Below are 24,880 nucleotides of genomic sequence, written 5' to 3'. Positions count from 1 at the left end.
TTGTGGGGCCGGCACGAGGAAAAAGTGACCACGAAAACTGCTGGATTGTCATAAAAACCCAACTGGTTCACTAATGTCCTTCAGGGAAGGGAACCTGTCATGCTGTCTGGATCTATACAAACTCTGGCCTCTATTGGAGCAGAGAGAGAGAGATGGGAGATGCAGGTGATAAGCAAGATTTTGTATCACTGCAACTTGACCAGAACTTTGATAGAATCTCCCAAACCATCGAACTCTTCCAACGAGAAGAGCAAGGGTAGCAGGTGTATGTGAACACCATCACTTCCAAGTTCCCCTCCAAGTCACACACCGTCCTGACTTGTCTGACATCCAGTACTGGATGAGCAGAAATTTCCTCCATTTAAAAATTGGGAAAACCAAAGTCATTTTCTTCAGTCCCCGCGACAAACTCCACTCCCTTGACACCGACTCCATCCCTCTCCCTGACAACTGTCTGAGACTGAACCAGACTGTTCACAACCATGGTGAAATATTTCACCCCAAGATGAGCTTCCAAACAAAAATCCACATCTTCACCAAGACCATCTATTTTCACTAGTAACATCACCGACTCAGCCCTCATCTCAGCTCATCTGCCTTTTGAGGAAGAGAATTCCAAAGATTCACTACCCTCTGAGAGAAAAACATTCCCCTCATCTCTGTCTTAAATCGGCGCCCCCTTATTTTTAAACAGTGACCCCTCATTCTGAATTCTCCCACAAGAGGAAAGTTCCTCGCCACAACGACCCTGTCAAAATCCCTCAGGATCTTAAAGGTTTGATTCAAGTCATATCTTTCCCTTCTAAACTCCAGTAATACAAGCCTAACCTGTCCAATCTTTCCACATAACACAATCTGCCCATTCCTGGTATTAGTCTAGTAACCTTTTTCTAAGCTGCATCTAACACATTTACATGTTTCCTGAAATAAGGAGACCAGTACTGTACACAGTTCTCCAGATGTGATCTCACCTGTGCCCTGTACAACTGAAGCATAACCACTCTACTTTTGTTCTCAATTCCCCTCACAATAAATATTAACATTCTATTAGCGTTCCTAATTACCCGTTGTACCTGCATACTAACCTTTTGTGATTCATGCACTAGGACACCCAGATCCCCCTGAATCTCAGAGCTCTGCAATCTCTCACCATTTAGATTATTTTTTTTTATTCTTCCTGCCAAGATGAACAATTTCACTTTTGTCCACATTATACTCCATTTGCCGGATCTTTGCCACTCACTTAACCTATCTATGACCCTTTGTAGCCTCCTTATGTCCTCTTCACAACTTACTTTCCTACCTATCTTTGTGTCATCAGCAAATTTAGCCACCATACCCTTGGTCCCTTCATCCAAGTCATTTATATAAACTGTAAAAAGTTGAGGCTCCAGTACTGATCCCAGTGGCACACCATTCGTTACATCCCACCAACCAGAAAAACACCCATTTATGCCAACTCTCTGTTTCCTGTTAGTGAGCCAATCTTCTACCCATGCCAATATGTTATCCCCTACACCATGAGCTTTTATTTTCCACAAGAAACTTTTATGTGGAACCTTATCCAATGCCTTCTGGAAATCTAAGTGCAGCACATCCAGTGATTCCCCTTTATCCACAGCACATGTGACTCCTTCAAAGCACTCCAATAAATTGGTTAAACATGATTTCCCTTACACAAAACCATATTGACTCTGCCTGATTACCTTTAACTTTTCTTCATGCTCTGCCACAATGTCTTTAATAATAGCTTCTAACATTTTGCCTACAACAGACATTAAGCTAACTGGTCTGGAATTTCCTGCCTTCTGTCTCCCTCCCTTTTTGAATAAAGGAGTTGCATTTGCTAATTTCCAATCTAATGAAACCTCCCTGAGTCTAGGGAATTTTAATAAATTAAAACAAATGCATCAACTATGTCACTAGCCACTTCTTTTAAGACCCTAGGATGAAGTCCATCAGGAACTGGGGACTTGTCAGCTCACAGCTTCAACAATTTGCTCAGTACTACTTCACTGGTGATTGTAATTTTCTTGAGTTCCTCCCTTCCTTCCAGGTCCTGATTTACAGCTATTTTTTGGGATGTTACTTTGATCCTATTTTCTGAAGACCGATGTAAATACCTGTTTAATTCATCTGCCAGCTCCTTATTTTCCATTATTAATTTGCAGACTCACATTCTGTGGGACCAATGTTCACTTTCATAACTCTTTTCATTTTTCAATGTCTATAGAACTTCTTTTCTTATCTTACTAACGGCCTTTATCTTTCTAGCTGGCTTTCACTCATACTCTAATTTTTCCATCGTTATTAATCCCTTCATCATCCTTTGCAGTTTTAAAATATTCTCACCAATCTTCTGACCTGCCATCCATCTTTGCGCAATTATATGATTTTCCTTTAAGTTTGATATTATCTTTAACTTTCTGAGTTAACTACACGTGAGGGTCGTCCCCTTGAAATTTTTCTCTCTGGTTTGAATGTATCTATTTATTCTGTGTATTCTGAAATATCCCCTCAAATGTCTGCCACTGCATCTCCATTGGCCCATCCCCTTACCTAATTTGCCAGTTCACTTTCGCTAGCGCTATTGGAAAAACTTAGCAGGTCAGGCAGTATCCGTGGAGAGTGAAATGAAGAGTTAATGTTTCAGGATGTGCAGAATGAATTACGGGGAATAAAGATGGTGCAAAATCCGATGGGCAATATAAGCTCAGAAGTGGAAGAGAAATGGACTATAGCACAGGAAAAACAATTCCTGACTATGAAAGATACTGTGGGAAGATAAAGCTGGGAAGCCAGCAGCACATGGTCTGGGATGGACAGCAGTGGACACCTTATTGAGACAGTCGGCAGGAGTAACAGTAAAATCCTAAACAGAGCTAAACTACACGCAGTATTAGAGACAGAGGAAGTTAGACAATGGTAAAGCGGTGATCAGGGAGGGCAGAGGTGAAAGAGAGGAATGGATGGACATGGGTTCAGACGCACAGAAAAGGACTCACACCAGCCCCAGAGCAATGGAACGTCTCACAGAAACAGAGCATAGAACTAAAACTCAAAATTGTAGATGAATGGTATTTTATGGTATAAATACTCTGAAACAATTTCACCGTTTTAAATTTAAACTCTCCTGCTGCAGCCTGCAGCTGGAAAGGTATCATAAGTACTGGAGTCAGAGAAAAATCTTCCAGTTGAGGAAATACCGGGGAGCGGGATGATGTCACCATGTAATTGTCGATGTGTGATGATGTCACAGTGTAATTGTCGATGTGTGATGATGTCACAGTGTAATTGTCGATGTGTGATGATGTCACCGACACAAACACGGAACATCTGGGTCTGTGCAAACCAGTGATCACCACACATTATGAAGGATGTGAGGGTCCTGAGGTTTATGCGAGCCAGTTAAAGGCAGTTTCCATAAACTAATCGTAAAAGGGTACAGGGACACAGTTTAAAGATTTTGGGCAAGATCTACCGGAGAGATATGAGGTAGAAATTTTACACAGTGAGTGCTAATGACCTAGAACTTATTGCTTATACTCAGAGGCCGATAATATCCAGGTCCTAATGAATCGAGTGATTATATCAGACTTTGAGGTGATGTTTGGTTTGGATTTCCCATCTGCAATATCTCATCTTCTAGCATCCTATAAATGGAGTACTCAAAATCTATTTCTGTCAGTCTAGGGTAGAAATTGAGAAGAGAAACATTTCTCTTGGTCTGAGTTTGCTGTGTGTAAATCCTCCCCTTCTAACCCCCTGTAAAAGGAGTTTCCAAAATCCATCCCTCAGTCCAGGATAGAAATTCACAACATACTCTCCTCCTGCTACCTGGACCAGGATGACCGCGCATGCGCCATGCTGCACATTGCCCCCTATAAAGATGGCGGCCGTTACCCCGGGCCTGGCGAAGGGAGAAATCCAGATTTTTCGGCCCGTTCTCTGCAAACACAAGACCGGTACCTTGTTATTTGGGGTATACGGTCTGCACTGCGTCTTTATGAAGCCTCCCTGCCCACTCCGCTGGCTCCATTCCTCCTCACACACCCACTAATTCTGTTAGTTTGCTCCACTCGACATTCTCTCAACCGCTCTGAGCAGCTTCAGTCACAGACCAGTACTGCGCATGCTCGTGAAACAGAGAGCAATGCGCATGCTTCAAAGTCTAGTCAATGAGCGCATGCGCAGCGAGCTTCTCTCGTGAGGTTAGGGCACATTCTGAGCCGCAGCGAATGCTGGGTGACCGTTCCGCCATTAAACGTCGAAATATAGAATCAAAATGTATATCCTCTTATCAGAATAAGATGAGGGCCATAGGGCCAACATATAAAATTGTTGAGTGAACTGATGCAGCGACCAAATTGCACTGACATCCACAACAATTCTCTCCTGGATGTAACTAGTAACAGCAGAACAAACTCTTACATTTAGATCTGGACACACTAAACTCTCAGCAGATGGGGTGAACTGATGATATTTCTTCAATATACATGGAATATTGAAACCGTGTCTTGCCAGTAGCAATGCTTCCATTGTGGATCAAATCCTTTGAACTTTTAAAGCTGGAGTGTTAACTGAATAAATCCTTTCACATGCATGAAGTATCTGAATAGTCTCTCACCACTGAAACTGTGTTGCCGTGTCAGTCAATGAGTTGATAGGGTCAATCCCTTTCCATTTCCAGCTGGTGAACAATATGTTAACATTGTGAGTTTACCTATATAGTTTCAGCTCAGACATGGATCTCGGAGTCTACTGGTCATGGATTCCACATTCTTAACACAAATCATTTAAAGAAAATCAAAATATTGCAGAGGCCGGCTATATGAAATGAAACAGAAAATGCTGGAATTCTCAGCAGATCTGATAGCATCTGTGGAGAGAGAAACATCGTTTTTATTTCAGGTCTGCAACATTTCATCAGAACTGCGCTGCATCTGAACTGTTAATTATGGCTCTCAATGAAAAGATGCTGCCAGATGTGGTCAGGGAACTCAAGAAGAAAAAGGAAGTCCCTTTTGAGGAACCGAATCCGAGGAGAATGAAGGGTGGACTGTCCAACTGAACAGAGACAGTCAAGGCACCTTCCCCTTCTTTAAGATGCTGGAACATTAACTCTAATGTTATCAGTGAAATTAAGTGATCTGAGACATTGAAAGGATTCTTGTTACTGCACATCAGGAATTCAAACCTAATATCGGCTTCGGGACAATCAGAATACTTTATAACAGACAAGACACCGAAACACTCGAAGGGAGATGGCACTGGGTGTAGGCGGGCAGGTTCCTGGTGACATGAATGTGTCTGCAGTGGGTAGGATCAGACTGTTTCCATGTGTCCACAATGAATGTCCCCCTTTTGGTTAACAGCCGAACGTGCTGACCAATTGTGCCACAGAGACTAATGAAAGCATCATCAGCAATCCCTAACTTTAGCAAACTGCCTTCGGAATTAATTGTCAGTTAAATGAAATTAAAAAACCATCCAATCATTTAAGCGTTTCTTATTTCTGTTCGTTTGCAAACATTCACTAAATTTGCAACCTGAAATTGAACAATAATTGGCCGAGTTGGTGACATCCTTGTTTTCGGGGTGTTTGTCTCTCCTTTGCCCTCTGTCACTCTCAGTGTATATGTCTGTGTGCGTTCCTCTGTCTATGTCAATGTGGTTCAGTTCCCCGAGGGGTTGAACACATTTTTCCCATCACATCCTTTATTCACATTAGTTGTGCAGTTTCATCTCAAAATATAAAAAACAAAGAAAAATATCAGGATGGAAGATGCAGGAGGAGTTTGCAATGTTTGGAAGGAGATGCATTTAAAAAGTGGAAGATTCAGTGAGAAGTTTTCTTCTCCTTTAACACGAGAGTTGGAACCAGATCTGGGAGATATTTGTGCCAGTGTAAACAGTAAAAGCTCCCCTATTACCTCTATATTTTTCCTTGCACCATCATCCCGACAGTTCGTGCTATGCAACCTATCACAACCCTTCCCTCATTCCATATATTCACCTCTGTATTTGGTTTTGACCTGTTGCACGGATGACATTTCTGGCACCGATGCAATACTCCACTGATTCTGGCAGAGCTTTTATGCGTTTTGAGGTTTTAATCAGCTAAATTTTAGCAATTTGCACGAGGGCAGTAAATCACCTTTCCCTGTATGGGAATTGAACCCAGGCCGCAGTGGTGAAAGTGCCAAATCCTGACCACTAGACCACCAGGCAAGATACTCAAAAGTGTTACAACCTGGCCTGATGCCTGTATCTTCTATTTTCATTTCAGGCCTCTTTCACCAGAGGCACGTTTCTCCCACAAAATGACACGTTTATGTAAAACACAAACAACATTCATTGTCACACAGTTCAGGGTGACATTGGGTCCTTAAGCGACAAAAGAAAGAAAATAAATTGCAACCTCTCCTGTAACCCAATGATTTCCAACAGTAATGATTGTTTTCTGAGGATCAATTTCAAATATAATTTAACAAATGATCAACCATGTACCATTGTACATTCCAAATCTATCAAGTTATTGGATTCAAATAAACCCATTAATTATTCTCGCTTCCTCAGCTCTCCAGTGAGAGACAGGGAAAAGCAGCAATATCCGGGCCCGCACTCACCTGCTGCCAGTTTAAAAGTACGTTTGCTTTGCTGAGTGTTTATTCTGTGAAATGATGAAAAGAGAACATAACGTGGTTGTAGGATACTGCGTTCAGTTAATGTTCCACAGTAAACAGGAACAATTCAACTACTTGATAATGTTTCTGCCCCGGATTCCAACCAGGGCACCTATTATTGTGCAAGGCGAATGTGATAACCACTACACCACAGAAACACGGCAGGAGACAGTACCCATTACCCCTGATTACAATGCAGTCCTGAAGTAGCACTTTGGGTCTTTGTTTTGAAGAAATGGAATTCGGCTGTTCTCATTAGGAATGCTGGGGACAGACTGATCAACAATGTCAGCATCAAATGGCACAACATGTTGGAAAATCATTCGATCATCCCATCATATCTATCCAAACCCGGGGGCGCGACGGTAAGAGCACTGAATCCTTACCACTAAACCGACCTGTGCCAGCTTCTGTTGTGAAGAGGAACAAATTAGTCTCAATTTACTTCTCTCTTTTCATAAACATGATGTTTATCCACTTCAGGTAGTTGTCCAATTCACTTTCAAAGAAGCAGTTTCTGCAGAATCCATGTACAGTTTGCCTTAATTAAAATAATTTATCTGACCCCATGACATAATGAGCTGGACTTAGGTTCCTGATACTGGTTTTGTTATAATTATTACTTATTTACACAATTGATTTCATATTGAATTTATAAAAGACGTTTATTCTGATTCAGCATGTCCTTATTCTTTCTGAGTTTGTATCGACATTCTCAATACGTTTCCTCTTTAACCTGCCAACCGAGTCTGTTACAGAACAGGGATAAAAACAAACATACCTGGAAAAACTCAGCAGGTCTAGCAGCATCTGCGGAGAGGAACACAGTTAACGTTTCGAGTCCGTATGACTCTTTATCAGAGCTCAGGGTTAAATAATTGTTACAGATTGTCCCTCTTCATAGAACAGGGATAAATGATTGTTACAGATATCCAAAGGTCCGGTTCGATCACATGCTTAAACAGATAGTTTAATTGGTTTAAAATAATTTAGATCTGGGAATGGAATGTCATACAGGATAACTATTTATCTTGGAAACAGGAAAGCGAGTCACTGTGCAATACAAATTCCAATGGTGCTCATTTGGAGATTTGGTTAATGCTAGTAGATGTACGGGAATGAAGGAACATGGAAGTCAGGCAGGAAAAACACACGGGAGAGTTTGGAAGGTTTTTGACTTCGTTTGATCAATAATTTATTCTGGAGGCACCAAAAGGTAAGAAAAGGAAGCAGCGCAGTCGGCAGGATTTAAACATACGTGGGAAGTTTCCCAATGGGTTTCGAATCCAACCTTAACCACTCGGCCACAGCAATGAGCCTTCAACGAGTATTAATGTTGTTCATATAAAATCTTGGGATGGCTACAGCAGAGGAAGAGGACATTCGGCCCGATTGATTCCAAATCACCCTGAAAATTATACTGCCTTGTTCTTCCGACCAAAATAAAACACTGCAAACGTCAGTGCCCGGAAAAGCAAGCCTGACATATTTGCTCAGGTGAGGAACCAGCTGAAGCTTTCAATATTGATTTTCTTAACTCTGAGTTTCCAAATGGGAATTGGACAATGGCTTGAAAGCGAAAAAAAAACAGGGTTAAGAAGAAAGAGAAGGAAATTGAGATTAATTAGAAAGCTCTTTGTACAAAACTGACATAGACACGATGGGTGGAAGGTCCTCTTACTGCGCTGTGCCATTTGATGATATTGTTGATCAGTCTGTCTCCAGCATTCCTAATGAGAACAGCCGAATTCCATTTCTTCAAAACAAAGACCCAAAGTGCTGCTGCATGACGTCACCGCTTAACATTCCAGACAGCTCCATTGGGATCTTTACAGCACAGGGTTTATAGAGGCGAGTGGGGGTCATAGACACTTCACATGTGATAGTGCAGCAGTTTAAAACCTGGCAAGAGCATTGTCCAAGCGTGTTTATTTAAGTGTGAGTGGAAGTGCTATCATTTACCTTTGTTGTAAATATAAACATCCTGCTGTCTAAGGTTTTTACCTTTTGTGATTTTAACCAAATTAATTTTAAATTCAATAGAAGAAAACCCATCCAAATACACACGTATTTTCTGATTTCCATTCAACAAAAACTGTGCCAAGTTAGTGACATCCTTGTTTTCTGCGCCCCTGTCTCCCTTAGGCCTCTGTCACACTCGGTGCATATCTCTGTGTGTATTCCTCTGTGATTGTCAATGTGGTTCAGTTCCCTGAGGGGTGAAAGCGTTTTTAAAATCACAAATTTTATTTACATTAGTTGTGCAACTTCATGGTCAAAAGTTGCAGAGAGAAGCAGCAGCGTAAAAGGTAAAAGAGGAGATTGGGCCTTTCTATGTGTGTCTTACAACAACAACTTATATTTATAAAGCACGTTTAACGTAATGAAACATCACAAAGCGTTCCCCAAGATCATTATATAACAAAGTGTGACACCGAGCCTCATATCCGGTCAGATGATTAAAAGCTCGGTCAAAGGGGGAGACTTTAAGAACTGTCTTAAAGGAGGAAAGTATCGATTTCATGTTCCAGCTAACAGCAATAGTTCTTCTCATTGGTGAAGAAGTCACCTGTGTTCAACCTAAACAGACCATTTGGTCGGAGCAAGTTGTCTCTGGTAGAAGAGATCTGAAATGAAAAAATAACATGTCAACAGCAGCCTCCATAAGTCAAATTTCAAGCCTTATTGGTAGTTTCCCTCGTGGCACAGTGACTATGATTCGGTACTTTCATTGGACCAACAGCATTTAGGTTGGAGGGTTTTGGAAATTGAAAGTTGCACATGAGCAGCCTGTGGGACTATTTCTCCTCACTGTCAATTTCATGTTCCAGCTCACAGCAACCGTTGTTTTCATTGGCTGAAGAAGTCGTTTTTTGTTGAACCTAAACCTCAACTGAAATGGAAAAAAGGGCAAAAGCTGTAGATAAGCCAAACCGAAAGTGCGTTGGACAACTTGTATGGTGGTCTAGTGGTTAGGATTGAACGCTCTTCGACGTTCCCAGTCAGGGAATCAAGATTTATTGATCTTGTGAGGTTGTTAAAATGATTTCTTGGAAACATTTAACAGCCCCACCGGAATCAGTGGAGTGAGGGTTGAAGCATTGCCTCAGCTGCAAATCTTACATTTGAGAACAAATACAGTGAAAAGCTTTAGAAAGTTGGTGTGATTTTATTTGTGACTCTCTCACTCGGGTATTCTGTAAATGCTGCTCGGAGGTTTAGTAATCGGGATATAATCTACCTGCGTTTCCCTGAGCCTGTGCTCGGTGTATGGGGAGGTTTGGCCCGGGTTGCTTTTCTGCTTTTCCCTGTCTCACTCACTGTGGAGCTGAGGAAGAGAGATTAATTGATGGCTTTGTTTGAATCCAATAATTTCCTAGATTTCTAATGGATTCGATGAAGGCATTTAATAGGTTCAAATCTTTTCTCATTATATGTGTTTGTGTGTTTCCTTTTTGTGTGGGAGTTCACTGGATAACAGTCGATCTGGCACCATTTTGGGGATATTATTTTGCAGCCCAAGTACCCGGTGACAATGCGGAACTGTGTGATAATGAATACTGATGGAGGGAAAACAGTATCAACTTCGCCTCTGGATGGTCTTGAATCACCAACCTTTCGATAAACAGGCAAACACGCTGACCAATTGCGCCACAGAGACTTATGAAAGGTCAGCCTACAAGGTATCCCAACAAGGGTGAAGGTGAGTCAAATCTTCAGGTTGCCGCTACCCAGATGACTATCACTCTCTATCAGTCTTATTCTTTCAAAATAAAGGGTGGGCACTCATTGTGGATACATGGAAACAGTCTGATCCCACCCACTGCTGACACATCCATGTCACCGGGAACCAGCTCTCCTACATCCGGTGCCATCTCCCTTAAACCTTCCCATGTATTGTTTGTTACCAAATTCTGATTGTCCCGAAGCTGATATTAGGTTTGAATTCCTGATGTGCGGTAACGAGAATCCTTTCAATGTCTCAGATCAGTTAATTTCACGGATAACATCAGAGTCAATGTTCCAACGTCTTAAAGAAGGGAAAGATGCCTTGACCATCTCTGGTCAGTCGGGCATTTCATCCTTAATTTTCCTCTGATTCCATTCCTCAAAGGGATTTTCTTTTTCTTCTTGAGTTCCCTGACTACACCTGGCAGCATATTTGGATTGAGAGGCAAAATTAACAGTTCGGATGCAGTGCAGTTCTGATGAAAGGTTACAGGCCTGAAATGAAAAGTATGTTTCTCTCTCCACAGACGCTAACAGATTTGCTGAGAATTCCAATATTTTCTGTTTTTATTTGAGATAGCCAGCACCTGCCGTATTTTGCGTTGCTTTAACTCCTTAGTCAAACATATAAGATCCTGAGGAGACTTGACAGGGTTAATGTGGAGAGGATGTTGCCTCTTGAGGGAGAATCTAGAACTAGGGATTGCTGTTTAAAAATAAGGGGTCACCCATTTAAAACGGAGCTGAAGCAAAGTTTTTTTTCTCTCAGAGGGCCGTGAGTCTTTGGAACTCCCTTCCTGAAAAGATTGTGGAAGCAAAGTCTTTGAATATTTTTAAAACAGAGGTGGATATATTCTTGGTAAGCAAGGGGGTGATACATTATCGGGGGTAGGCACGATATAGATTTCGGGTTACTTTCAGATCAGCCATGATCTTACTGAATGGCGGAGCAGGCTTGAGGAGCCGAATGGCCTACTCCTGCTCCTTGTTGTTATGGACGAACCCATTACCAGCAGATTTCGAGATCCATGTCTGAGCTGAAAACATATAGGTAAACTCAATCTGTAAACAGACCATTCACCAGCTGGAAATGGAAAGGGATTCACTCATCATCTCTTTTACCGACACAGCAACACAGCATCACTGGTGCGAGGCCATTCAGACACTTCATGAGTACAAAGGGCTTTATTCAGTTTGCCCACATGCTAATACTCCAACTTGAAAAGTTCAAAGAGTTTGATCCACAGTCAGGGCATTGCTACTGGCAAGAGGCATTTAATGTTCCATGTTTGGCAACGAAAAAAATGCACCAGCTCACCCCAACTGCTGAGACTCCAGTGAGTTCAGATCTAGCTGTAGGGCTTTGTTCTGCTGTTCATCATGTCCAGGAGAGAATTATGGTGGAGACCAGACCAATTTGGTCACTGCATAGATTAATTCAAGAATTTTATAGCTTGCCCCCTTGGCATCGTATTCTGATTACAGGACACATGTTTCTGTTGCATATTATCACCTTTGAATGGCGGGGTAGTCACCCAGCATTCACTGCGGGGCAGAATGTGCCCTATCCTCATTACAGCAGCTCTCTGCACATGCGTATTACCCTGCGTGTGTGTCTGTGTGTGTGTGTGCGTGCGTGTGCGTGTGTGTGTGTGTGTGTGTGTTTAGAGCATGCGCATTACGTCTGTTTCACGAGCATGCGCAGTGCTGGTCTGTGAGTGAAGCTGCTCAGAGCAGGGGAGAGAATGTCGAGTGGAGCAAACTAACAGAGTTAGTGGGTGTGTGAGGAGGAATGGAGCCAGCGGAGTGGACAGGGAGGCTTCATAAAGACACAGTGCAGGCCGCAGACCCCAAATAACAAGGTACCGGTCTTGTGTTTGCAGAGAACGGGCCGAAAAATTCTGGAATTCTCCCTTCGCCAGGCCCGGGGTTACGGCCGCCATCTTTATAGGGGGCAATGTGCAGCAGGGCGCATGCGCGCTCATCCTGGCCCAGGTCGCAGGAGGAGAGAATGTTGTGCATTTCTATCCTGGACTGACAGGGATGGATTTTGGAAATTTCTTTTACAGGGGAGAAGGGGAGGTTTTACACACGGCAAATTCAAACCAAGAGAAACGTTTGGCCTTTCAGAATTTCTGTCCTGGACTGACAGTGATGGATCTTGTGAACTCTATTTACAGGATGTTAGAAGAGGAGGGGAGACGAGAAACTCAAACCAAACATCACATCAAAATCTGAAAGTCACTTGATTCATCAGGACCTGAATATCATCAGCCTTTGAATGTATGCATAGAGTTCCAGGTCACTACCAATCACTGGGTAAAAAATCTCTCCCTCACATCCCCCTTGTGGATCTTGCCTAAAATCTTAAATCTCTGTCCCTTAAAACTTTCATAATCAGCTAATGGGAAAAGCTTTCATTTAACTACCCTACCCATACCTTTCATAATCTTGTACAACTCTATCAAATCTCCCCTCAATCTCCATCACACCAAAGAGGAAAACCCCAGTTTCTCGAACCTAATCTTACAATTAAAATCCCTCAACCCTCGAACCATTCTGGCAAATCTGCTCTGCAGCCTCTCAAGGACCCTCCCATCCTTCATGAAGTGTGTTGATCACTGGTTTGCACAGACCCAGATGTTCTGTGTTTGTGTCTGTGACATCATCACACATCGACAATTACACTGTGACATCATCACACATCGACAATTACACGGTGACATCACCCCGCTCCCTGGGTATTTCCTCAACTGGGAGATTTTTCTTTGACTCCAGTGTTTCTGATATCTTTCCAGCTGCAGGCTGCAACAGGGGAGTTTAAAGTTGGAACGAGTGAAATAGTTTCAGAGGTTAATATTTTTGAGTATTCATCTACAATTGAGACCTTTAGTGCTGTGCTGTGTTATCTGTGAGAGTTCAATGGCTGGTGTCACTCCTCCACTGTGGATCTGAATCCATGTCCACCTATTGCCCTATTTTACCTCTGCCATTCCTGACCACCTCTCTGCCATTGTCTAAACTCCCCTTTCTCCCATACTGGGTGTGTTTTAACTACGTTTCGTACTCTACTGTAACTTCTGCCAACTCTGTCTAAATGAGGTTTTCACTGCTGCCCACCCACTGAACATCTGCTGCTGGCTTCCCAACTTTATCTTCCCACAGTATCTTTCATAGTCAGGAATTGTTTTTCCTGTGCTATCGTCAATTTCTCTCCCACTCTGAGCTTATATTGACTATCACATACTGTCCACCCTGAAACGTTAATTAATTAATTCTATTGTGTGACAGAATGCTCCAAGGTGTTTCACAGGAGTGTTAGAAACATCTGACACCAAGCCACATGAAGAGATATCAGGGCAGATGAACAAAGGTCTACTAAAAGAGGTAGGTTTTAAGGAGTATCTTAAAGGAGGAAAGAGAAGTGGTGAGGATTAGGGGGGAAATTCCAGAGTTTGTGGCCTTGGCAGCTGCTGGGGGAGACACTAAAGATGGAGCAGTTAAAATCAGGAATGCTGATGAGGTCGGAATTAGAGAAGTGTAGATATCTCGGAGGGTTGTGAGGCTGGAGGAGATTACAGAGATAGAGAAGGAAAGACCTTGCACAAATTTAAACTAAGGATGAGAAATTTAAAATCTAGGTTCTCCTTAACCCAGAGCCTTTGTAAGTCAGTGAGTTCAGGGGTGATGGGTGAACAAGACTTGGTGCGAGTAAGCAGAGTTCTGGATTACAGGGGTGCTGAATGTGGGAGGCCGGCCAGGAGTTGAGTCTAGAGGAAACAAAGGAATGGATGACAGGCTTAGCAATTACATAAAGGGATATGGGGATAGTGTGGGGAAAAAGACATTGATCGGATTGAACGGTGGAGCAGGTTTGACGGGCTGAATGGCCTACTCCTATTCCTATCAACAGTCTGGTTCAGTCTCAGTCAGTCAGGGAGAGGGATGGAGTCGGTGTCTAGGGAGTGGAGGTTTTAGCTGGGACTGAAGACAATGGATTCAGTCTTCCCAGTAATTAAATGGAGGAACTTTCTGCTCATCAAATACTGGATGACAGACAAGTCAGGACGGTGTGTGACTTGCAGGGCAACTTGGAGGTGATGGTGTTCACATACACCTACCCTGGTCCTTCCAGGGAGTGGAGGTTGAGGTTTCTGGAAATTTTGTCAAAGTTCTTGTTGTGTTGTAAATATCCCTTCACCCCCTGCCCCTCCCACCTCTCTCTCCCTCTCCTCCCTTGTGGGCCAGAGTCTTGTGTAGGCCCAGACCAGATGGCAGATTCCCTTCCCTGAAAAACATTAGTGAACCAGTTGGGTTTTTATGACAATCCAGCAGTTTTCATGGTCACTTTTTCCTCGTGCCGGCCCCACAAATTCCCTGATTCATTCAGCTCAGTTTCACAAGCTGCCTTTGTGTTTTTGTGGGTTCTCTCTCACTCCCTTTGTTCTGTTTTAAATCAATTTCACAGGTTATTAGAAGGGGAGGATTTATAGTCAGGAAACTGAAACCAAACATCACTTCAGAATTTGATGGAGTCGGCCATTCTATTGTAACCTGAATATCATTGGATTTTGAACATGGAAGGAAAAAACACCATTCTCCGTGTTTTGTGTTCTGTGTGTGGACGAGGCTTCAGCCGATCATCTGACCTGTCAAAACATAAACGCAGTCACAACGGGGAGAAACCGTGGAAATGTGGGGACTGTGGGAAGGGATTCAACTACCCTTCCCTGCTGGAAACTCATCGGCGCAGTCACACCGGAGAGAGGCCGTTCACCTGCTCCGAGTGTTGGAAGGGATTCACTCGGTTGTCCCACCTGTTGACTCACAAGCGAGTTCACACTGGGGAGAGACCTTTCACCTGCTCTGAGTGTGGGAAGGGATTTACGGATTCATCCAACCTGCTGACACACCAGCGGGTTCACACTGAGGAGAGACCTTTTAAATGTCCCGACTGTGGGAAGTGCTACATAAGTTCTGGGAATCTGATGTCCCATCAATGTGTTCACACTGACGAGAGACCGTTCAGGTGCTCTCAGTGCGGGACTGGGTTCAGGTGGTCATCCCACCTGCTGACACACCAGCGAGTTCACACAGGGGAGAGACCATTCACCTGCTCCGAGTGTGGGAAGGGATTCACTCAGTCATCCCACCTGCTGAGACACCAGCGGGTTCACAAGTAACTACAGTGATTGGATGTTGTTGTGAAATTCCATCCAGGACTAACCATGTTCATTTGGGGCTGTTTCTGCTGATGTTAATAAACTACAGCCCGGTTATAGGGGTTGATATTCTGGATAAAACTCAAATACATCAGCTTTGCATTCAACTCACCATGTGTCAAGTCTTTTTAATATCTCTAACACAAGTTAGTTCCTTTTGAAGGGCTCTCCCTCTCCCCTGTCTCCTCCATCCTCACCTCCAACAACAAGTGTGAGGAGTTCATGGAGCTTCTTTGTCCCTAAGATTGGGACAATCCGATCATCTGCCTCTGCTGCTTCCCTCCCTTCCACTAGCCCACCGAGACAAACTGTCTCTAAAGTTTCCTCTTGTCTGAGCCCTGAAACCACATCTTTCTCCAGTTTCTCTCCCATCTCCCCTCATTCTTCCTAAGCAAAAGATAGAGACCTATTCCTATAATATTCAATACATTTCTGAAGATTTTATAAGGTTATTAGACAATGATTTTTTACAGATCTCCACAGCTTGAGAAGGGAATATCCTTATTGACTTCTCACAACTGATTTCTGACTAACCTCACTATTTCTAAGCTACGAGCTTGTTTTCCTAATTTCTTGATGACAAACTGTAGATAACATACTAAAGCTACTAGAATGATCAGAATGAGCAACACAAACCCTTGAGCTGCCACCAAGAGTAAATGTTAAAACTTTCCCACTAAAATGTGATAACTATCGACTTAGATTCATCCTCCCCACTTGCCCATCATCTATCACAATTCTACATTTTTTTGAATGCAAATACATCTGGTTCAAACGAAAGTTCATGCACGGACTTTAAAGATTCTCCATGTCTCTGTTCACCTGCCTCCACCTTGTGGATATTTTCTAAATCCAGATTCTATTTCCCTCTTCACTTTAACTTTACTCCCTCTGATAGGTACCAGTGTGTTTAACTCAATGCTGAATGTTTTATAGTTAGTTTCACTATGGAGTATATGTTAATGTCCTGTTGATTTAAAATGTCTCATTCAATTTTCCACAATAATCACATCATGTTCTGTTGTCAAGTAGCTGAGCATGTCTGGGACCTGTTCTTCAATGCAGGGTCACCATGCATTTCCCACATGTTAATTACACAACATGTAACATATCACATCTGCACACTCACGCTGTATCCCAATACCATGCTGCATGTGCCAACCTACGCAAGTCACTCTTGGTCTCTCAGGTGATCTTATCAAAATATCAATGGGGTGTCTGTCTGAAGATCTTTGCTGATCTACCCCTGCCTGGTTCTGATGCCTTGGATAGCGGCCAGACTATCAAATTCAGTTTCTTTTAAATACAGAGGCAAGGACACAAACATCACCAAGAGAAATCTGTTTACTGGTCTCATCTACACTTCCCTGACTTTCACTAGAATGTACATGTATATCAATTTGAACTATTCCATTGAATTATACCCAAGTGAATTATTCCATTTCCCAATTGGTGGTGTGATTTTCTCTATCTTTTATTCTAAATACGTCATTCCATTAATTACCATTCAATCTCATTGAGGAGCACTCGAGGAACTTTACTGTCCATTTAATACTCTCATATTATGGTGTTTGGAGATCAGAGACACAAGTACAGATACTTGCAATCAGATTGCAGATCACTCCCATTTCTCCCATTCTCAGACACTTTGTCTTGGATGATAACAAACGGGATGAAGCCAAATCTTTAAAAAGCAAAGCCTTTTGTATAAATTGTCACCAGGCTGTCAGTGGAAAGGGTTAACTTCTCAGCTTATTAGCAAAGGGGCTGAAGAAACATTCTCAAATGTGCACACTTGTGTCAACTTTATGTAGCTTCATTTTCAGATCAAGGATGAACCAAACCCCATTTCAATCTTTTATTTTCCAATTCTCTTGATATTTTTCTCAGCTTTTCAAAAATGTTATTTTTTTCTTCTTTCTTCAGGCACCTTTCCAAATGACGGTAATAAAACTGAAGAAAAGTAAAACAGAAAAAGTTCACTTTCACAGGCAAAAGGAGCTTCAACCTTCTGAGACTGAAAAGAGTTAAAGAGGGTGGAGCTTCCCACAGCTTGTGAGCTCCGGAACAGAACCTCAAGGCTGAAGCTTATCTTTAGGGAATCAAACTTTTCGATGCCCTTTACAATTGTACAAGTTCATTGTGATTCATACTTAAAGGTTTACTTTCACTCAGTAATTATAACCTTTCACTTTTCTCAGCACAGAAGCTGACAGCATTTTAGATTCAATCCCAATTGTAAACTTCTCTTGTAGCTGGCAAATGGAGAAGATCATGTCCACTGTAGATCTGCCAGCACAGAAACCGCACTGTGCTTCTGGATACACTCGCTCTGCAAGTAGATGGAGTCTTTTAAGCCTGACCCTAGTGAAGGACATCCCTGTGATACTGAGGAGATGTCCCTGTAAATGTGACAATCTCCTCTGTCACTCTTGTTTTTGTATCATTCTTCAATCACATGTGTCCTGTGGAATGGATCCTACCTTCCAACAGAGAAGGAGGAGGTAATGAAGCTGTGACAGTAGATGGGACTTTCTGGGTTGGAGCAGTTCAGCTGGAATTCCATCCTTGCCGGGTGTCTATCTGCTTGCTAAACAATCAATGGCCTTTTCGAGCTCAAGTGGTGAGGGTTCCTCATCCAACTCAACCATGTCAGGAAGCTCCAGGAGAGAGTCAAACGGAGACTGGGAGATGTCCTTCTCACAGGAGTACAGCTCACAGCAGTTTCAACCCAGTGGGACATCTGTTTACATCTCTGGGTGAGAACTTCAACATCCATTTGGTGATGGTCGGACCAAACGCCCTCCTGATCCCAACATACACAGCACGTAGATTTCCACTGTCACAGGCAGTTTGGATTTCATGATCTGGGCTGATCCAGTGTTTATTTACACAGTATCTCCCTGTTTTTTACACGACTGTCTCAGCTATTTGCAAGTTACACAGTGTTCGAGCTGTTGGGTTTATGTTGTAATCAGGCAGGCTTTGCTTTTTGCTTCAATGACAGATTCATCTCTGCTGAGTAGGTCTCAAGCCAGTCTTTGTTGTGGGTTCCACCTTTACCAAATGTTGCTGCTGCTGGGTCAGAAATGATTGAACTCAGCGACTTCCAAGATTCAGCAATATCAGTGTTGACTGATGAAGCTTTTACTGATGTGCCTGTTAAATATTTTACTGTTTTGTTTATGTTCCTTGATAAATTAATTTCATCATGGAGGTGTCTCTGTGTGGAATGTACAGGTCAGTAAGAATTGTCAGCAAGGATTAATCAGTACTCTCTAACTGGAGATGTTAATCAGTGGAACCTCTCAGACAATGAATTGTAGACTTTGCTCCAAAGGTCAATTTAGGATTGAAGTAAAAATCCATAATTTTATTGTAATCGAGTTCCTGTTGAGAGTTCTGAAATTAAGTGGAAAATTCACAGATGGTTCTTTTAAAAAGGGACACTGCAGCTCAGATAATCAGTGACAGATCCAGAAAATTAAACTCCAGCCAGTTATAGGGATGTTAATATCAGCAGAATCAAAGCTAATACTATCTGACGATCAGTCCTGGATATGACTAACAGCAGCAATAACAGCAAAATCCAATCCCTGCAGTCACTTGTGAATTCACTGGTGTGACAGCAGGTTGGCTGACTGAGTGAATCCCTTCCCACACTCGGAGCAGGTGAATGGCCTCTCCCCAGTGTGAACTCGCTTGTGTACTTTAAGATTAGATGAAGACCTGAACCTTTTTCCACAGGAAGTGCAGCTGAATGGCTTCTCCCCAGAGTGAACTTGCTGGTGTGACTTTAGACTGGCTGACTGAGTGAATCCCTTCTCGCACGCAGAGCAGGTGAATGGTTCCTCCCCAGTGTGAACTCGCTGGTGTGCAGTGAGGTCAGAGGAATGCCTGAACCTCTTTCCGCAGGAATTGCAGCTGAACGGTCTCTCCTCAGTGTGAATTTGCTGGTGTTTTAGTAGGTTGGAGGACACAGTGAATCCCTTTCCACACATGGAGCAGGTGAATGGCCTCTCCCCAGTGTGAAATCACTGGTGTCCACTCAGGTGGGATGAAGACCTGAACCTCTTACCACAGTAAATGCAGCTAAAGGGCCTCTCCCCAGTGTGACCTCGCTGATGTGTCAGCAGAGTGGATGACTGAGTAAATCCCTTGCCATACACGGAGCAGGTGAATGGCTTCTCTCCAGTGTGAATACGTCGATGGCTTCTCAGCAGAGATGGATAATTGAATCCTTTCCCACAGTCCCCACATTTCCACCATGGTGCTGGCCCCAATGTGAGTGCCTCAATGAATTTCCAGCTGGGATGGATAACTGAATAGCTTCACACCATTCTCACATTTTCTCATCCACACACAGAACACGTACACAGTTTCTCCCCACTGTGAATGGTGCAATGATTTTTCAGGCTGTGTAACTGGTTAAAGCTCTTTCCTTAGTGAGTTCACTGGAACACTCACACTCGGGTGCGTGTGTCTCAGTGCTTTCCCAGTCACACTGATGTTTGAAATCTTTTCCCACAGAAAGAACAGTCAAACATTTCTCCTTCCACATTGAAAGGTCGATTATATTCAGGTCCTGATGAATCGAGTGACTCAGTCAGATGTTGATGTGATGTTTGGTTTGCGTTTCCAATCTACAAATCTTAATATTTGATGATGTTTGGCATCTGAAAATCCTTCCCTCCTAAGACCCTGTAAAAGGAGTTAACAAAAGTCATCACTGTCAGTCCAGCATGGAAATTAATAATTGACTATTCCACTTGGTACAGAATATTTCTTCCTCTCGCCTCCCCTCCCCCCACCCAAAGCTGTAAATCATAGTCCCACACACACTCTCCTTCCTGTGATGAGAAATCCAGACCCATCATGCAAACTCCACCATTTCTTTCCTCTCCCAGTTTTCTATCTCCCTCTGCTCTGGCTGGGTTCAGTTCTACAGCCCTGCTGTAAAAGGAATTTAAAATCCACTACTGTAAGTCCAAGATTAGAAACTGAGAAGAGACAAACATTTCCCTTGGTTTGAGTTTGCTGTGTGTAAATTCTCCCCTTCTAACCACCTGTAAAAGGAGTTTCCAAAATCCATCCCTGTCAGTCCAGGATAGAAATGCACAATGTTCTCTCCTCCTGCTACTGGACCAGGATGACCGCGCATGCGCCTTACTGCATATTGGCCCTATAAAGATGGCGGCCGTTGCCTTGGGCCTGGCGAAGGGAGAAATCCAGACTTTTTCGGCCCGTTCTCTGCAAACACAAGATGGGTACCTTGTTATTTGGGATCTGTGGCCTGCACTGTGTCTTTATGAAGCCTTCTTGCCCACACCGCTGGCTCCATTCCTCCTCACACACCCACCAACTCTGTTAGTTTGCTCCACTTGACATTCTCTCACCCGCTCTGAGCAGCTTCAGTCACAGGCCAGCACTGCGCATGCTCATGAAACAGACCGTAATGCGCATGTGCAGGGAGCTGTTGTTTTGAGGATCGGGCACATTCTTCTCCCCTTTGAATGCTGGGTCGTCCCGCTGCCATTGAAAGCCCTTTTCTTTTGCACAGCAAATTATGGTTTGTGATCCGATGACGACTGGATGCCACAGTCAAGATATAACATTATTTATCAATTGATATAACAAAGTGCATGGGTCCTCTGCTATAGTTCTGTCCCGGGTGTAAATAGCAGAACAATCCTCTACAGTTAGGTGTGAACTCCCTGGAGTCTCAGTCAGCGGTGCGAACAAAATTTTTCTTCCCATAAATAGAACTTTTAAACTCAGTTTTTGTTATTAAAATACGAACATATGAATGTACGAACAAAGAGTAGGAGCAAGGAGTAGGGGTATATGCCCCCTTGAGCCTGTTCTACCTTTTAATAAGATCATGGCTGATCTGACAGTCACCTCAAATCTGCATCCCTCCTCCCGCCAATAACCTATCACCCCCTTGCTCATCATGAATCTATCCACCTCTGCCTTAAAAATATTCAAAGATTCTGCTTCCACCACGCTTTCAGGAAGAGAGTTCAAAAGAATCACGATCCTCTGAGAGAAAAAAATTCACCTCTTCTCCATTTTAAAGAGGTGATCTCTTATTTTTAGTCAGAGAATGACCAGATTTTAGCTCGGGGCCAGTGGAAAGTTCAGGTAACATAATTATCAATCAGTGATGAAGTGAATTTTCAATTCATGTGCACCTTGTTTGTGCATTTGCCAGATTAAAACTTGAATTGAATCCATCGTTCTCCATCATAAGAACATTCAAGGTGGAAAGCCATAAATCCTTGGACACTCAGGGAATCAATGGATATGGGGGTAGGGTGAAAGTGGAGTGGAGCTGGAAGATCATTCAATGGTGAAGCAGGTTCAATCATTGGTCTATCAATCAATGGTCTATCCCTGTTCCAATTTCTTGTGTTCTTTTGAACATCACTATGAATCACTATGATCCTTTAAAAGCAGAGGCTGGTGGGGTGAAAAGTGAGGGGAAGAGCAACCCTATCATGGTTCTGGGAGTGATAAATAAATGAAACTGGCGATAAGGAGAGCTTTGAGATCAGATGGGTCGGTGCTGCTGGACGGAGAGATCGACTGTGTACATACGGCGGCGCATGGCACTGAGTGTGGATCTCAGGGTGAGGTGAGAACAGCAGTGTGAGGAGCATTCTATGTCCCGGAGATACCTGTCTTCCTGGGTGGATTCAAAACATGAGGGATGGAACTTCAGTTGAATCCACATGGGGTAAGTCAGAGACGGAGACAATCACTGAGGAAGGAACCATGATAGGGTCCCCCTTAGCCTCACTTAACACCCCACCAGCCTCCACATTCAAAGGATCATCCTCCGCCATTTCTGCCAACTCCAGCATGATGCCACCACCAAACACATCTTCCCCTCACCACCCCCATCAGCATTCCATAGGGACAACTCTGGGACACCCTGGGCAACTCCTCCATCACCCCTAACACCTCAAACCCTTCCCAAGGCACCTTCCCATGCAATCGTGAAAGGTGCAACACCAGTCCCTTTACCACCTCCTTTCTCACTATCCAAGGGGCCAAATACTCCTCTCCGGAGAAGCAGCACTTCACTTGCGCTTCCCTCAATTTAGTCTACTGCATTCACTGCTCCCAATGCGGTTTCCCCTACATTAGAGAGACTAAATGCTGACTGGGTGACCGCTTTGAGGAACACCTTCGGTCTGTCCACAATCATGACACAGACCTTCCTGTCGCTTGCCAATTCAACAAACCACCCTGCTCTCATGCCCACATGTCCGCCTTGGCCTGCTGCAATGTTCCATTGAAACTCAACGCAAACTGGAGGAACAGCACCTCCTCTTCCGATTAGGCACTTTGCAGCCTTCTGGACCTAACATTGAGTTCAACAACTTCATGGCATGTACTCTCTCCTCTATCCTCCTCCCTTTTTCACCCATTTAAAACATTTTATTTTTTATCCACTTATTGTCATTTTTATTCAATTATTCATGTTTTATTCCCTTTTACATCGTCTTTCATTTTGTCCATGACATCTTTGTCAATCTCTCCTTAGCCCCACCTATCGCTGGCCCTCGATCCAGCTTCACCTGCTCCACCCCCCTCAACCACCGCCTTAAAACAGTATACGTTTTGTCACATTTCTACTTCTCTTTAGCTCTGAAGAAGGGTCATACAGACTCAAAGCATTAACTCTGTTTCTCACTCCACAGATGATGTCAGACCAGCTGAGATTTTCCAGCATTTTCTGTTTCTATCTCTGAATTACTAGTCTAGTGACAATATCACTATGGCATTGTCTCCCCCTCTTGTGGTAAACTAATTTCTAATGAGAGTTGCTGAATTATGGGGAAGGATCAAAGACAGCGGTTCTTAAAGGGACACTGCAGCCCTGAGAACACAACCAGCAAATGATCCAGAATATTAAACTCCAGCCCAGTAACAGGGATTATTAACATCAGCAGAAACAAACCCCAACTGTCAGAATGAACGTGGTTCAGTCCTGGATGTGATTAACAAAGAACAAAGAAAAGTACAGCACAGGAACAGGCCATTCGGCCCTCCAAGCCTGTGCTGATCATATTGCCCGTCAACTAAAACATTTTGCACTTCCGGGGTCCGTATCCCTCTATTCCCATCCTATTCATGTATTTGTCAAGCTGCCTCTTAAACACCATTATCGTACCTGCTTCCACCACCTCCTCTGGCAGCGAATTCCAGACACAGCAGCGATAACAGCAGAGTCTGACTTCTGCAGTCACTTGTGAACTCGCTGGTGTCTCAGCAAGTTGGATGACTGAGTGAATTCCTTCCCACACTTGGAGCAGGTGAATGGCCGCTCTCCAGTGTGAAGTCGCTGGTGTACAATGAGGCTGAATGAAGACCTGAATCTCTTTCCACAAGAAGTACAGCTGAATGGCCTCTCCCCAGTGTGAATTCGCTGGTGTGTCAGCAGGTCAGATGACTGAGTGAAACCCTTCCCACACTCAAAGCAGGTGAATGGCCTCTCCCCAGTGTGAACTCGCTGGTGTTTCAGGAGGTTGGATAACTGAGTGAATCCCTTCCCACACTCGGAGCAGGTGAATGGCCTCTCTCCAGTGTGAACTCTCTGATGTGCCAGCAGGCTGGATGACCAAATAAATCCCTTCCCACACTTGGAGCAGATAAACAGTCTCTTCCCTGTGTGAGTGCGTTGGTGGTTTTCAAGCCAGGATGGGTAATTGAATCCCTTCCCACGTTCCTCACATTTCCACGGTTTCTCCATGCTGCGGGCGTCCGTGTCTCTCCAGGTTTGATGATCAGTTGAAGCCTCGTCCACACAGGGAACACGTGTACAGTTTCTCCCCGCTGTGAATGGTGTGATTTTTTTTCAGGCTGTGTAAATGATTAAAGCTCTTTGCACAGTCAGTTCACTGGAACACTCTCACTCGGGTGTGTGTGCGTCTCGGTGCTTTTCCAGTCACACTGATGTTTGAAATCTTTTCCCACAGGCAGAACAGACAAACATTTCTCCTTCCATGTTCAAAGATCGATGATGTTCAGTTCCTGTTGAATCGAGTGACAGTGTCAGATCTTGATGTGATGTTTGGTTTGAGTTTCCTGTCCGCAAATCCTCTCCTTCTAATTCTCTGTAAAAGGAGTTTATAAAAGTCATCACTGTAAGAACAGGATAGAAATTTAGAACAGACAATTCTTGTTTCTCTGGAACATTTTTTCCTCTCTCGTTTCCCCAAAGCTGCAAATCCC

The 24,880-nt window shown here is 43.4% G+C and overlaps 1 protein-coding gene across 3 annotated transcripts; it reads right to left on the bottom strand.

Annotated features, from left to right (window-relative positions):
* Positions 1–19,921: 19,921 nt before the first annotated feature.
* LOC144697652 (uncharacterized) lies at positions 19,922–24,643 on the bottom strand. Of its 3 annotated transcripts, none has more exons than XR_013580421.1 (2): positions 20,478–20,750; positions 19,922–20,338 (listed from the first exon to the last, which is right to left on the bottom strand). XR_013580421.1 is itself a non-coding variant. In XM_078569675.1 (2 exons), exon 1 carries the CDS (start codon positions 24,396–24,398, stop codon positions 23,892–23,894), a length of 507 nt encoding a protein of 168 aa, XP_078425801.1. In that variant the 5' UTR covers positions 24,399–24,643; the 3' UTR covers positions 19,922–20,338; positions 23,820–23,891. The 3 variants fall into 3 exon arrangements, 1 of the variants encoding a protein (XP_078425801.1); XR_013580422.1 differs by having other exon boundaries at positions 20,526–20,625; XM_078569675.1 differs by lacking the exon at positions 20,478–20,750 and adding an exon at positions 23,820–24,643.
* Between the last annotated feature and the right edge of the window lie 237 nt (positions 24,644–24,880).

This window comes from Cetorhinus maximus, chromosome 23 (assembly GCF_964194155.1).
Source record: "Cetorhinus maximus chromosome 23, sCetMax3.hap1.1, whole genome shotgun sequence".
NCBI classification, from domain to species: domain Eukaryota; kingdom Metazoa; phylum Chordata; class Chondrichthyes; order Lamniformes; family Cetorhinidae; genus Cetorhinus; species Cetorhinus maximus.
Note: the sequence above shows the minus strand (reverse complement) of the source record. Positions and strands in the feature narration are given on the sequence as shown.